The sequence below is a fragment of the Scyliorhinus torazame genome, chromosome 9 (assembly GCF_047496885.1).
Source record: "Scyliorhinus torazame isolate Kashiwa2021f chromosome 9, sScyTor2.1, whole genome shotgun sequence".
Taxonomy (NCBI): domain Eukaryota; kingdom Metazoa; phylum Chordata; class Chondrichthyes; order Carcharhiniformes; family Scyliorhinidae; genus Scyliorhinus; species Scyliorhinus torazame.
This window is the reverse complement of record NC_092715.1, coordinates 53,795,954-53,810,461: the sequence shown is the minus strand read 5'-3', so window position 1 is coordinate 53,810,461 and position 14,508 is coordinate 53,795,954. Positions and strand designations below refer to the sequence as shown.

The following is a 14,508-nucleotide window of genomic DNA, read 5'->3' as shown; positions in this document are numbered from 1 at the left end:
CTGCTCCAAGTTGAACACTACTTGGAGGAAACACTGAGGGTAGCAAGGGTGCAGTATATACTATGGGTGGGGACTTCAATGTCCATCATCAAGAGTGGCTCGGTAGTACCACCACAGACCGAGCTGGCCGGGTCCTAAAGGACAGAGCTGCTAGACTGGGACTCCAGCAGGTGGTGAGGGAACTAACAAGAAGGAAAAACATACTTGACCTCATCCTCACCAACCTGCCTGCTGCAGATGCATCTATCCATGGCAATATTGGCAGAAGTGACAGTCCTGTGGAGACAAGTCCCGTCTTCACATTGAGGTTACCCTCCATCGTGTTGTGTGGCACTATCACCGTGCTAAATGGGATAGACTTCAAACAGATGTATCAACTCAAGACTGGACATCCATGAGGCTCTGTGGGCCATCAGCAACAGCAGAATTATACTTGACCACAATCTGTCACCTCATGACCCGGCATATCCCTACTCTACCATTACCACCAAGCCAGGGGATCAACCCTGGTTCAATGAAGAGTGCAGGAGAGCATGTCAGGAGCAGAATCAGGCATATCGAAAATGAGGGGTCAACTTGGTGAAGCTACAACATAGAACTAATTGTGTGCCAAACAGCATAAGCAGCAAGTAATAGACAGAGCACAACAAACGCATCAGATCTAAGCTCTGCAGTCCTGCCACATCCAGCTGTGAATGGTGGTGGACAATTAAACAACTCACTGGAGGAGGAGGCTCCACAGATATCCCCATCCTCCATGATAGAGGAGCCCAGCACATCTGCGCAAAAGACGAGACTGAAGCATTCGCAACAATCGCCATCCAGAAGTGCCGAGTGGATGATCCATCTCCGTCTCCTCCAGAGGTCTCCAGCTTCACAGATGCCAGTCTTCAGCCAATACGATTCACTCCATGTGATATCAAGAAACAACTGAAGGTGCTGGATACTGCAAAAGCTATAGGCCCTGACAATATCCCAGCAATAGTACTGAAGACTTGTGCTCCAGAACATGCCACACCCCTAGGCAAGTTGTTCCAGTATAGCTGCAACACTTACATCTACCCGGCAATGTGGAAAATTGCCTAGGTGTGTCCTGTACACCAGAAACAAGACAAATCCAACCTAACCAATTACTGCTCTATCAGTCTACTCTCCATCATCAACAAAGTGATGGAAAGAGTCATCAACAGAGCTATTACTTACTCAGCATTAACCTGCTCATGGACACTCAGTTTGGGTGCCGCCAGGGTTACTCAACTCCTGTCTTCATTACAGCCTTGGTTCAAACATGGACCAAAGAGCTAAATGTCAGAGGTGAGGGGACGACAGCATAAGACGTTTAAGTGCTTTTTGCTGAGAAAAAGAGAAACTGAAAGCACTTATCAGGGAACCGCTAGTGGTGGAGGGCAGCGGAGAATCCACCCCAATCTTTATTGGATAAATATTGGCCAGGACATCAGGGAAACCCCCTCTGCCCCTCTTTGAAATAGTGGCATGGGATCTTTTATGTCCACCTGAGGGATGACAGGGTCTTGGTGTATTGGCTCATCGCAAAGAATGCACCTCCAGCAGTGCTGCATTCACTCCCCAAGTACTGTCCTAGAGTCGCAGCTCTCCCCAAGTACTGCACTGCAGCTGCAGCATTCCCCAAGTACGGCACTGGTATTGCAATCCTCCCCAAGTATTGCACTGGACTCGCAGCACTTCCCAAATACTGCACTGGTGCTGAAGCCCTCCCCAAGTACTGCACTGGTGTTGCAGGACTCCTCAGGTACTGCACTGGTGTTGCAACTGAAACACAAGTACTGCAATGGAGTAGTAGCCCTCCCCAAGTACTTCCGTGGACTTACAGCACTCCCCAAATACTGCACTGGTGTTGCAACCCTGCCAAGTACTGCACTGGAGCCACAGCATTCCTCAAGTATTGCACTGGACTTGCAACACTCCCCAGGTACTGCATTGGAGTTGCAGCTCTCCCAAAGTACTGCAGTTGACTTGCAGTATTTGCAAGTACGGCACTGGATTTGCAGCACTCACCAAACAAGGCACCAGAGTTGTAGCCCTCCCCAAGTACTGCATTGGAGCTGCAGCACTCTCCAAGCACAGCACTGGAGTTGTAGTCCTCCCCAAGTACTGCATTGGAGCTGCAGCACTCCCCAAGCACAGCACTGGAGTTGTAGTCCACCCCAAGTACTGCATTGGAGCTGCAGCACTCCCCAAGCACAGCACTGGAGTTGTAGTCCTCCCCAAGTACTGCATTGGAGCTGCAGCACTCCCCAAGTACCACACTGGATCTGTAGCGCACCCCAAGTGCTGCACTGCACAGGAGTTGCAGCTGTCCCAAGTACTGCATGGGAGCTGCAGCACACCAAGTACTGCAATAGACTAGCAGCACTCCCCAAATACTGCAGTGGACTTGTAGCACTCCCCAAATACTGCATGGGAATTGGGGTCTTGATTTCTGCGCTCAATTCCAAGAGTGGGACCCAAACCCACAAACATCTGACGCAAAAGCAAAAATGTTACCACTGAGCCAAGGCCGATAGAAAGAAGCAGATTAAAATGAACAAAAATATTCTGCCTCTTTTTAGGTGTGTGGTTCTCCACTGAGAGTCTGGAATTGCTGCATTGTGCATCGCACTGTCCGACCTGCTGCTGCATTTTGGCTGTGCTCCAGCAATAGAGGCTGGACTGCCATTATAAAGCAGTTTTCCTCAGCTTTGCCACTGATGGTATCAGGAATTGCCCCATTGCTGTGGCGTTTACTGTTGGCCCAAGTGGGAGGACAGCAACAGTGAACACCACAGTTGTGGCAATCCTAGTGAAGGACAGAACAGAAGTATCCTATGAACTGAGCTTGTTAAAGAGTGGATTTGAAGTTGCAAGTTGTTCGGGCACCATGGCAATGGGAAGGAAGTTCAGCTTGGGGCTGTGCAAGATCAATGACATGTAACAGGCTGGATTCTCAGATCTGGAATCTATGTCCCCACGCCGGCGTGGGAACGGCAGGAAACCTGGCGCAAAACGGCCAACTACTCCCTGTTTTGCTGGGGGCTATCAGGAAGGCAGCGTAAAGCACCCGGCTCTAGCTGCCGATACGGCCTGGAGAATTGCTGGGTCAGAGGAGGCCGCTCGCGGGACCCGGCCCGCGAAATAGTGCCCCCCCCACCCCCACCCCCCTTCGGCCGGCTCGTGCACACCCGACCGCCCCACCACAGTGCCCCCAGCCCCGAATAATGTCCCCCCTACCCGCGGATCGGGCCTCCCCCGACTGTGTCGGCGCTGGACTGAGTCCGCTTCCGCCACGCTGAGGTCCCGATGGCTGAGACCATGAGAGACCCACGCCGTCGGGAACCCGGCCAGTCGGGGGCAGAGCATCGGGGAGCGGGCCTCAGGCAATGGCCGGAGGCCGTGGATACATAGCGGGCGTACTCGCAGAAACGACGTCGACCTGATTCTGCCGGGTATTTGGATTCTCTGGCACGCCGCCGAATGTGATTTTGGCGTCGTGGACCAGAGAATCTAGTCCAAGGTATCCATAAATTTGTTTGTTTCTGATAGTGAGCGAATGCTGTGCTTTACACGTCATGTGATGTCACTTCTGCTGATTAATTCCAAAATCCAATTTTCTACTTTGTGGCTATTTTTAAATGAGTTTACGATGCTTTTACAATTAATACTTTTTATTTTTTTGTATATAGAATATGATTGGATACCTGGTATAAATAAGTAAAATTGAATGAAGATCAGGGGCTGGATTCTCCGTTAGGTGACGCTGAAGTCGGGAAACACGATCGGCCGAAGAATCCGGCCCCCCAAAAATGACTGTGCGGCCCGGAAGTACAGTATGCATCTCATTGGCGGTCCTGATGACCGATTCTCCGGGGCCTCAGCGATTCAGCGCCTCGGATGGGCCGAATTCCCGACGCCGTGTTTCTAATGTGCTATAGAAAATCACCGGGCTGCCCCAGGTGCAGGGGGTCATCGATGGGGTGCATGTCGCCCCTACGGCCACCGGTGGATAACAGGCCACTGTTCACCAACCGAAAGGTGTAGCATTCCATGAACATTCAGGTGGTCTGTGACCATCAGATGCGGATCCTGCACGTCTGCGCCCGATTCCCGGGCAGTGTACATGCCTTTCATCTTGCGACACTCGGTGATCCCCGACATGTTTGAGGGACCCCCCCCCCGGCTATGCGGATGGTTGCTGGGTGACAGGGGTTACCCATTGTGGTCATGGCTGATTACGCCTATATGGAGGCCACAGACCGAGGCGGAGATCCGCTGCAATGATGCCCAATGTGCGACCAGGGGTGTGGTGGAGGGGTGATCCGGGGTCATGAAAATGCGTTTCAGGTGCCTGGACCGCTCTGGAGCGGCCCTCCAGTACGAGGCCAGGAGGGTTGGCCACATCGTGGTGGTCTGCTGCGTCCTCCACAATATAGCCCAGCAGAGGGGTGATGTGCTGGAGGAGAATGAGGAGGAAGGACAGGCCTCGTCAGACGAGGAGGATGATGGGGAGGAGGACAATGAGCGGGACATGTGTCCTGGCCAGGCACTGGAGGCCGCACAATGTCATCGCCAGGAGAAGCGCGCACAGGACACACTCATCGACACACGTTTCACAGACTAGGAGGGGGGGGGGGGTCGCTGACCAGGGGCGCGCACACCACCATATCACAGCCCCTCACCTCCCACACCACCGAACACCCTCACCTCCCATACCACCAAACACCCTCACCTCCCAAACCACCGAACACCCCCACCTCCCAGCACCGAACACCCTCACCCCCCACACCACCGAACACCCTCACCTCCCAAACCACCGAACACCATCACCTTCCACACCACCGAACACCCTCACCTCCCACACCACCGAACACCCTCACCCCCCCTTCACCACCGAACACCCTCACCCCCCTTCACCACCGAACACCCTCACCTCCCACACCACCGAACACCCTCACCTCCCAGCACCGAACACCCTCACCCCCCACATCAACGAAGACCCTCACCTCCCAAACCACCGAGCACCCTCACCTCCCACACCACCAAACACCCTCACCACCCACACCACCGAACACCCTCACCTCCCAGCACCGAACACCCTCACCCCCCTCACCACAGAACACCCTCACCTCCCACACCACCGAACACCCTCACCTCCCAGCACCGAACACCCTCACCCCCCACACCACCGAACACCCTCACCTCCCAAACCACCGAACACCCTCACCCCCCTTCACCACCGAACACCCTCACCTCCCACACCACCGAACACCCTCACCTCCCACACCACAGGACACCCTCACCCCCCTCACCACAGAACACCCTCACCTCCCACACCACCGAACACCCTCACCCCCCTCACCACCGAACACCCTCACCTCCCACACCACCGAACACCCTCACCCCCCCCCTCACCACCGAACACCCTCATCTCCCACACCACCGAACACCCTCACCCCCCCTCACCACCGAACACCCTCACCTCCCACACCACCGGACACCCTCACCCCCCTCACCACAGTACACCCTCACCTCCCACACCACCGAACACCCTCACCCCCCTCACCACCGAACATTCTCACCACCGAACACCCTCACCTCCCACACCACCAAACCACCCGCATGCACAGCCCCTCCGTTATATATACCCGCGGCCCTACGAGCTGGGGGCACTGGGTTGGCAGTGACAGCAGGTCTGGTTCATGGGATGGAGGATGATGACAGCCTGCTGTGTGATGAGCTCCGTGCTCCACATCATTTGAAAATGTCTGACTCATGCCCACAGTAGCACCTTCCACCTGGGTGATCCCCGCATGCGAGCTGACCAGCCCATCTCATGGCCCTGTCGACTAGCTGGGGAGGGGGTGCTGGGTTGGTGGGGGGAATGCGGTTACACAGTGCACCCACTGGGCCACGCCCGTCCCCCACCCCCCATTCCCAATGGCCAGCACTGACCGCCCCACTCTCACACCCATCAGCCAGAGCACAGAGGCAGGTTTGAACGGTGTGACCATGTGTTTATTGTGAGTAAATCTGTGCCCTGGCCCCTATAACTAAGCTGTGCACTGCACCCGTGCCAACTTACCTGGTATCTAGCCTTCTGGCCTTATGGGCCCTACCACTATGGCTTTGTGGTTCCCCAGATGGTACAGCAGGAGTGGAGGCGGCCTACTGTGACTCCTTCCCTGCAATGAGAGTCCCCGTTGGCGCACGTCTCCTGGGGCGGCCCGGCCTGGATGGGCCCGGGCTGCTCCTCGGGCGTCCCTGGTGGCGTGGAACCGCCCTGTTCTGCCCACTGCCCACCAGATTCACCAGGGACAGGAGGGGTGGGAGTGTGAGGTGCTGCGGTGTTCCGGCACATCCCCAGCGGGAGCCATTGGCAGGGGCCCCATCCCCTCCTCCTCCCGATGGACCCCGGGCTTCTCCGTGGGACGGGAGCGCGAGCGGAGCCATCACCCGTCCGGGTCACGTGTGTGGGGGGTGGGGGTTTAGTGTCACTTGCACAGCATTGCCTACTCACCCTGGCTGGCCTGAGGAGGTCCTGCAGTTTTTTTCGGCACTGGGTGCCAGTCCGGGCGACTTCACTGAAGGCGCTGACGGCAGCTCCCACCTCACCTACGCATGGCAAACAGTGGTGCCTGAGGACCTTCTTCCCGGGCCGGGATAGAGAACCAGCCGCCTCTCCTCCACGGAGGGTCTCCAGTTCTGCATCGCGGAAGCGCTGCACTGCTCTCTTTGCGGCCATCTTGGCTGCGACGCTTGCATGTGGGAGGGGGAGACTCCCTTACGTGCAGCTGCAGCTGTGTGGCAATCACAGAACCGGCGAATCCACCGCCGATCAGCTTCCAGAGTGGAGTTTCGTGTGACCCCCCTGCGAGCCGCTTTGGAGTGGCTGAATACCTTCACCTGTGGCGCCGATTTTGGCGTTGTGAAACTCCACAGTTCTCACGACGGCGTCAACACTTAGTCTCAGAAATGGAGAATCCAGCCCCAGAATTTTAGTTGTACCTTGATTGGAGTGATCATATTGGAAAAGGTGAAAAAAAAACTTTACAGTATTGTTTCAGTTGTATTTGTATTTATTTTGGAAAAGAAAATTGGGACAGATTTGCACTCGGGTTTGAAATTAGTTTGATTTAGTTCAGCTGAGCCTTACCTGTGTTTGAATAAAGGTTTGAACCAAACAGGTTGGCTTCAGCCTTCCAGTCAGTCTCCACAGTTAACAGGGCAGTGTAAGATGTGGGCCTTGCAAACCAATATCATCCACATCTTCATCCTTTATACCTGACATCTGGTCATATTTTTGAAAACTCAAAAAAATGTTTAACTGGGCCAGTATACCGTCGTCATCGTGTTAGTGGCTTATTTATTTATTAAGCCTGTGCTTAGTCACAGAGCCCAGCAGTAGTCTTGTCAGTGGCTAGATGGAGTTCTTTAAACCCGCCTTTAAGTTTAGTCAGCAGACACTCTTCAACAAAGCGAGTCGTTGTTTGGACTACACCACAGCTGCAGCCTGGATGGTCTTGGCAACTCCACTGACGGGTGGCTTCACAGAGGCTTTGATCAGTTTGGAAAGGGTTTAAAAGGTGCCAACTGCCGACGGGCAAAACTGAGTGAACGACCCGTGGGGTCTACGATGGGCGAGTGGTTCTTGGTGGATGTGTTCTCCTGCCAGTTGATCTTGCAAAACGAATGTTCATCATTATATTTGCTCTGTCTTTTATTGTTTCTGAAACATATTTTCCCTTTTCAGAGACAGACCGCTAAAGCAATTTATGATTTTAAGGCTCAAACAGCGAAGTAAGTATTGTTATGTTTACTCAGGCTTTTTTCCAAATTATTGTGTAAATATTAGCTTTTTAAACTTAAAATTTGATCCTGAAGGGGTCTGTGAGTAGATCCCTCGGGGACTGGATTGGGAGGGTGTCGACAATGTCCACCAAAGTTATGTAGAATACTATCAACACATTGTCTTGTTCGTGTTACATTCTATACTTTGTTCTGTTTCTACATGATGTACGTATTAGAAGCAGTAGTAACTATTCGGCCTTCAAAACCTGCTCCGCCATTCAATATGATCATGGTCCATTTCCCACCTCAATTTCACCTCCCCCCCCCCCCCCCCCCCCCCCACCCACAAACCCCCCTAACCCCCCTTATCCCTTAATTCTCGGTCTTGAATATATTCAGTGGCTGCACATCCCCATCCCTCTGAGGTAGACAGTTTTAAAGATCTATAACTCTTTGGGTGAAGAAATCTCTCCTCATCTTGGCCCTAAATGGCCACAGCCTTATTCTGTGTTCGAGACAGTATTTCACCAGTTTTTCTACTGCCGCATCTCAGTCAAATTTATAGCACTGCTTTTCGTTGGGTCGCTGTGTTTCAGAAGTTAAGAGGAAATTCCCAGAGTGGGGTCAGTATTTGTAACAGGTTCCTGAACAATTCAATTCAATTAAATGTTATTGTCCATTCGGGAATTCATAGCCGGAGTCATTGCCTGTTCATCAAAAACAGCACACAAGTTGAATCATTTACACTGAAAATCATAAGTGGGCACACCAAATTGACCGCCACGCGTTTCATGAACATCTTCAGGAAAGCACTGATGGGACCTTGGTTTAACATTCCATTTAAAAGACGGCAGCCCTCGGAAAGTGTAGCACTCCCTCAGCAGTGCATTGCTTGAACCCAGAACCATGTGACTTGGAGACAGGAGTGTTACCAACTGAGCGACCACTCAGACAGATTGGGTGGGATCTTCGAGTTCCGCCTGCCCCGGGATCGGAAATACCCACCCAAACCCAATGGACCTTTTGCTTGTCCGATATTCTCCGTCCTGCCCACATTGATTCCCATGGCGGGCGAGACCAGAAGATTTAGTTCATTATTTTAGAAATGTGCAGGGGTTAGTTTGGTAGGCTATATTACCATACTATTGCAGTACGATTTGTGATCAGTATGATATGTGTATTAAAAACATGTTTACTTACCTACAGGGAGTTACCATTCAAGAAAGGGAACATTGTCTACATTATTAGACAAATAGATCAAAATTGGTTTGAAGGTGAACACCATGGAGCAGTTGGCATATTCCCGATTTCATATGTTGAGGTCTGTAGTTTTCTATCTGTCGCTGTATGAGTTGTTTTGGTGTGATATGCTGAACTCCGTTTTTTTTAATTAATTTTTTTTCTATGGGATGTGGAATTCGCTGGCTAGACCAGCATTTGTTGCCCAATGCCTAATTATCATTGAGAAGGTAGTGTTGATCTGCCTTCTTGAACCTCTGCATTCCATGTGGTGTAGGTACACCCACTGTGCTATTAGGGCGGGAATTGCAGGACTTTGACCCAGCGACAGTGAAGGAACGGCAATATGTTTCCAAGTCAGAATGGTGAGTGACTTGGAGGGGAACCTCCAGGTTGTAGGGTTCCCGGGTATCTGCTGCCCTCGTCCTTCTAGAGGATAGTAGTCTTGGGTTTGGAAGGTGCTGCCTAAGGAACCTTGGTGAGTTCCTGCAGAGCATCTTGTAGATGGTAAGCACAGCTGTTACTGTTCATCAGTGGTGGAGGGATTGAATGTTTGTGGAAGGGGAGCCAATCATGCGGGATGCTTTGTCCTGGATGGTGTCAAGTTTCTTGAGTGTGGTTGGAGCTGCACTCATCCAGGCAAGTGGAGAGTATTCCATTGCCCACCTGACTTGTGCCCTGTGGATGGTGGGCAGGTTTTTGGGAGTCAGGAGGTAAGCAGGATTCCCAACCTCTGACCTGCTCTTGTAGCCACAGTATTTATATGGTTAGTCCAATTCAGTTTCTGATCAATGGTAACCCCCAGGATGTTGATAGTGGGGGATTCAGTGATGGTAATGTCATTGAATGTCAGGGGGCGATGGTTTGATCCTCTCTTATTGGAGATGGTCATTGCCTGGCACTTGTGTGACATGAATGATACTTGCCACTTGTAAGCCCAAGCCTGGATAATGTCCAGATCTTGCTGCATTTGCTTGTGGACTACATTTCTTGTAGTGTTAATGGGTGTTGTAAGTTTATTTTTCTTTCTTGCAGAAGTTGCCCCCAACAGATAAGGCCCAGCCAGTGAGACCGCCGCCCCCAGCTGAGGCCAGAGATTTTGGGGAAGCTATTGCGAAATATAATTTTAATGCCGATACCAATGTGGAGCTCTCACTAAAAAAGGTAATTTTGGTTTCTTTAACTTTTAGTTCCTCATACTGCTCCTTTTAAAACCAAAACAGCTGGCGGGATGGGCAGTTGTCTCTGAAAAATAAAGTCCATTCTCCCTTTTGCATGTTGCAGTTTTGCATTTGAAAATAGGGCCTGGATTCTCCATTTGGGAGACGATGGGCGCGGTTCTGCGGTCATGTTATGCTCTTGCTCAAGCGAAACGAGGCCAGTGAATAGTGGGAGAGGCCAAAAACGAGAACCACGCCAGGCGCCAAACAGTTTGCGATGCAACCAGCCCGCCATCTTTGGCAAAATCGGGATCTCGCCGTAGCATGGCGAGGAACCAATTATCACCACTTAAACTCCATTTCCATACAATCAACATGAGCCACCCCATATCCAACGGCCTCCTATTATTCACCGGCCTCTCCAGTAAGCAGTCACGCTGGCGTCGATTAGTATTCCTTTTGAAAAACGTGAACCTGGCGGAATGGCTCCTGTGGGGAGCCGAGGAGGTCAATAGCCAGCTTTGCTCACAGGCAACGAACCCGGGGGCACTGGGATTGCCACCATAGTGCTCGGTAGAGGGTGGGGGACCCTCGGCTGGGGTTGGGGGACCCTCTGCTGCTATGGGCCGCCATGGGCGAGTGCACTGGGGGGGGGGGGGGCAACTGCTCGCGGCACCACCGTGCCAGCCCCTCGATCGTGTGTACCCGTTCTGGGTACAACTCTTTTCCCTGCCTGCCTGCCCCATCAATCACCCATAACCCCCATCGACCGCCGAGGCCTTTGGCCGCATGGCTGAAGGCCATTTCTGAAAGGGAATTGGTAATCGTGGTTAAATGAGCAATTCACACAACCCAAGTGGATTCCCGTGGGTGAGCTGGCCAGGTAGCATGTGTGAGCCATTGCCTAGATTCCTGGACACTGTGCTTGAACATTCTGGGAGACAACACCACACACGCAACAGCCAACATCCGAACACCCAGGGGATGGGACATAGCTCTGGGGTCATGTCCACAGCCAGAAGGTGGGTGGATGCCACGAGGAGGGGAAGATGTCTGGAGAGATGGGCCAAGGGTTCATGGGTCAGCCCTCATTGAGGAAGAAAATGATAGAGGCATCATACTGGTTGTGCACAAAGGTGTTTATTGTGTTTGACAAGTCCCCACCCTGTTAAGTAATGGGTTAAGAGACATTGCAATTAGTTGTCTCATTTATGTTAGGTATCCAATAATTGATACTGATTATGTAAAGGGGCTTCAGGTGGCCTTTGTGTTAGGTGATGTGATGTTAGAGTTTTGTGCAGAGTCTATTGAAGTGAAATAAAGGTGTTGGTGAAAATGAGCAGAACTTTTGACTCTTTATACAACAGCAACTAAACGTCTAACAAATGGTAGCAGAGGATGGTTGCTGTGCAAATGTGAAGGGTTGAAAAATACAACTTTTCCAGACCAAACCAAGGACTGAGTGAGAAGAAAAAAACCCCAAGATATATGACTGAACCTAGGATAAAGATGGCCGGATATGACTATCCCCCCTTATTTTCTGAAAGGGAATCGTACGACCAATGGAGAAGTGCAGTAGTTATATGGACTAAGGTAACTACCTTGGGAAAGAGAAAACAAGGTATGGCAATGGCTCTTTCTCTACCTTATGACAGTAAAATCCGGAACAAAGCGTTTTCTGAGCTGGAATTGGAAGAGTTAGACTCAGAAGAAGGTCTGCAGACTCTATTACATTATATGGATAAGATTTATGAGAAGGATGACTTGTTAAATGCGTATGAAGCATGGTCGGATTTTGATAGGTTCCGGAAAATAGAGGATTTCTCCATTGAAGACTATATAATGGAATTTGGCAGACTATATAAAAGGCTGCAGAAACACAACCTGGAATTTCCACAGTCTGTGTTGCCCTTTAAATTACCTGACTGCTAGAGTGAGCAACATGGATAGGCTCCTGGTTTTGACAGAAGTTCAGTTTGCGGATAAGGATACCTTATCGATCAGATGACAGAAGCTTTAAAAACGTTTCTGGGGAAACATTCGATTCCGATGGCTCTGATGACCCAAATAGGTCAGTCTGCAATAATGCAGAATATGGAAAATACACTACTAACAGTATGGCGAAATCGTATGGCTACGAACAGGACCCAAGACTATAGAAGGAGATCAGGACCCGGAAATTATGAAGACAGAAACCCAGTTAAAACCTACAATAGGAAGATGAACCCCAGAAATGCACGGGGCATGATAAATTGATGTTTTCGATGTGACTCTCAATACCATTATGCTTTCAACTGTCCAACATGTTATAATAGTGTTTGAAGCTATACATGACACGGAAGAGTCAGAAGAGGAAAAAGATAGTGATAGGAAAAAGAAGGCATTGTCCTATTAACAAGCTGTTTTACGCCGGTAATGAGGGTGTTGGTTGCAGAATCCTACAATTGAGCTGTATTGGACAGTGGCTGCACATCTACTGTGTGCGGAATTGACTGGTTAAAATGTTACCTGGACTCTTTGAATGCTGAAAATCATAACAAAGCTAAGGAATTTAAAAGTTCCACAAGTTTCAGGTTTGGGGATGATAATACTCTGAAGTCGCTGAAAAGAGTGGTGATCCCTTGCAATATTGCCGGAGTGAATCATTTCATTAGCACAGATGTTGTATCAAGTGAGATACCTTTGCTTCTGAGCAGACCGTCGATGAAGAAAGCACACATGAAACTGTATATGGAACAGGATAAGGCAACAGTTTTTGGAAAGGCGGTGGACTTACAATTTACACAGTCAGGACACTATTGTATTCCATTACTGACAAATAATATTTCAAGTAGAGTTGTTAAGGATGTGTTAATGGCAGTTGAAAATGGGACTTTAGCTGATAAAAAGCTTTTTGTATTAAAACTGCATAGGCAATTTGCGCATCTGTCTCCTCGGAGGCTGAAAAATGTATTAAAGGATGCAGGGGTAAGGGATGATGACTATACTAAACTGATAAAACAGGTTAGTGATCACTGTGAAGTTTGTAGGAAGTACAGAAGGACACCAGCACGACCGATAGTAACCCTACCTTTGGCCAGGGATTTTAACAACATTGTGGCCATGTACCTTAAGATCTGGGCTAAAGCCAGTAATATATTTATTTTGCATTTTGTAGATTTAGCAACCAGATTTAGTCAATCAACAATTGTACGAAGTAAAGAAAAGAGAGTAATTCTGGATCAAATTGTGGAAAAATGGATAGGGATAGGAATGGGCCCACCGGCAAAATTCCTTACGGACAATGGGGGAGAATTAGCTCATGATGAATTTAGGGATATGTGTGAAAACGTGAATATCACAGTTATGAATATGGCTGCGGAAAGCCCATTTAGTAGTCTGTGAAAGAAACCATGCTGTAGTCGATGACATGCTCTGGAAGATTTAGGCAGATAGACCAAATTGCAGGCAAAATTCAGCTTTAGCATGGGCATTACATGCAAATAATTCATTGCAGATGGTTGGGGACTATAGTCCCTATCAATTAGTGTTTGGTAGAAATCCTAAAATTCTGTCCATTTTGGATGACCAGCCTCCAGCTTGAGAAGGGACTACAATTAGCTCTGCCTTTGCTGAGCATTTAAATGAATTACCTAGCAGTAGAAAAGCCTTTTTGGAAGCAGAAGTCTCTGAAAGAATTCACAGAGCTTTAAGGCATAATGTACGGCCATCAAATACCGTTTTTCAGCAAGGAGACATAGTACAATATAAGAGAGACAATTTGAATGAATGGAAAGGTCCAGGGAAGATCATAGGCATAGATGGCAAAACAATTATTTTGCAACATGGCAATCAAACTGTTAGGGTAAATTCATCAAGGATAATGGGTACAGATTACAAATTTTCAAATTTAGACAGAGCAGACGGACATGACAAGGAACAAGGGTCATCTGGTACGCATGTGTTACAGAAATATGAGGACCAGTTAACTGATATAGACAGGGTTTCTGTAGAGGAACACAACACTTCTGATGAATTAGAACAGGCTATTTTTCCAAAAGGACAACTGCCAAAAGTTGGTACAAAAGTGACATAGGTGCCCGAAGGGTCTAGTCAATGAAAGGATGCAACTGTTATTAGTAGATCAGGGAAGACCACTAGAAAGTAGAAACATTGGTTTCATGTACAGCATTCAGGGAGGGAGTCAAGACAATGGATTGGGAACATGAAGTTCAAAAATGGAGGGCACTGAAACGCAGTGCCAGTTCAGATAGTACATCGGATAGTGAACAGGTCCACAGGAAAAGGTCGAGAACTATTAAAGGAC

At 49.6% G+C, this 14,508-nt stretch overlaps 1 protein-coding gene across 25 annotated transcripts in view; it reads left to right on the top strand.

Moving 5' to 3' along the window:
- Window positions 1–14,508, top strand: part of LOC140429207 (sorbin and SH3 domain-containing protein 2-like) — a 1,121,994-nt gene that overhangs the window by 949,465 nt on the left and 158,021 nt on the right. For all 25 annotated transcript variants that reach the window (XM_072515915.1, XM_072515921.1, XM_072515920.1 and 22 more), the window contains 3 exons: window positions 7,766–7,812; window positions 9,010–9,124; window positions 10,078–10,206. In XM_072515915.1, coding sequence (XP_072372016.1) covers window positions 7,766–7,812; window positions 9,010–9,124; window positions 10,078–10,206 — 291 coding nt within the window. The remainder of the gene's footprint in view (window positions 1–7,765; window positions 7,813–9,009; window positions 9,125–10,077; window positions 10,207–14,508) is intronic.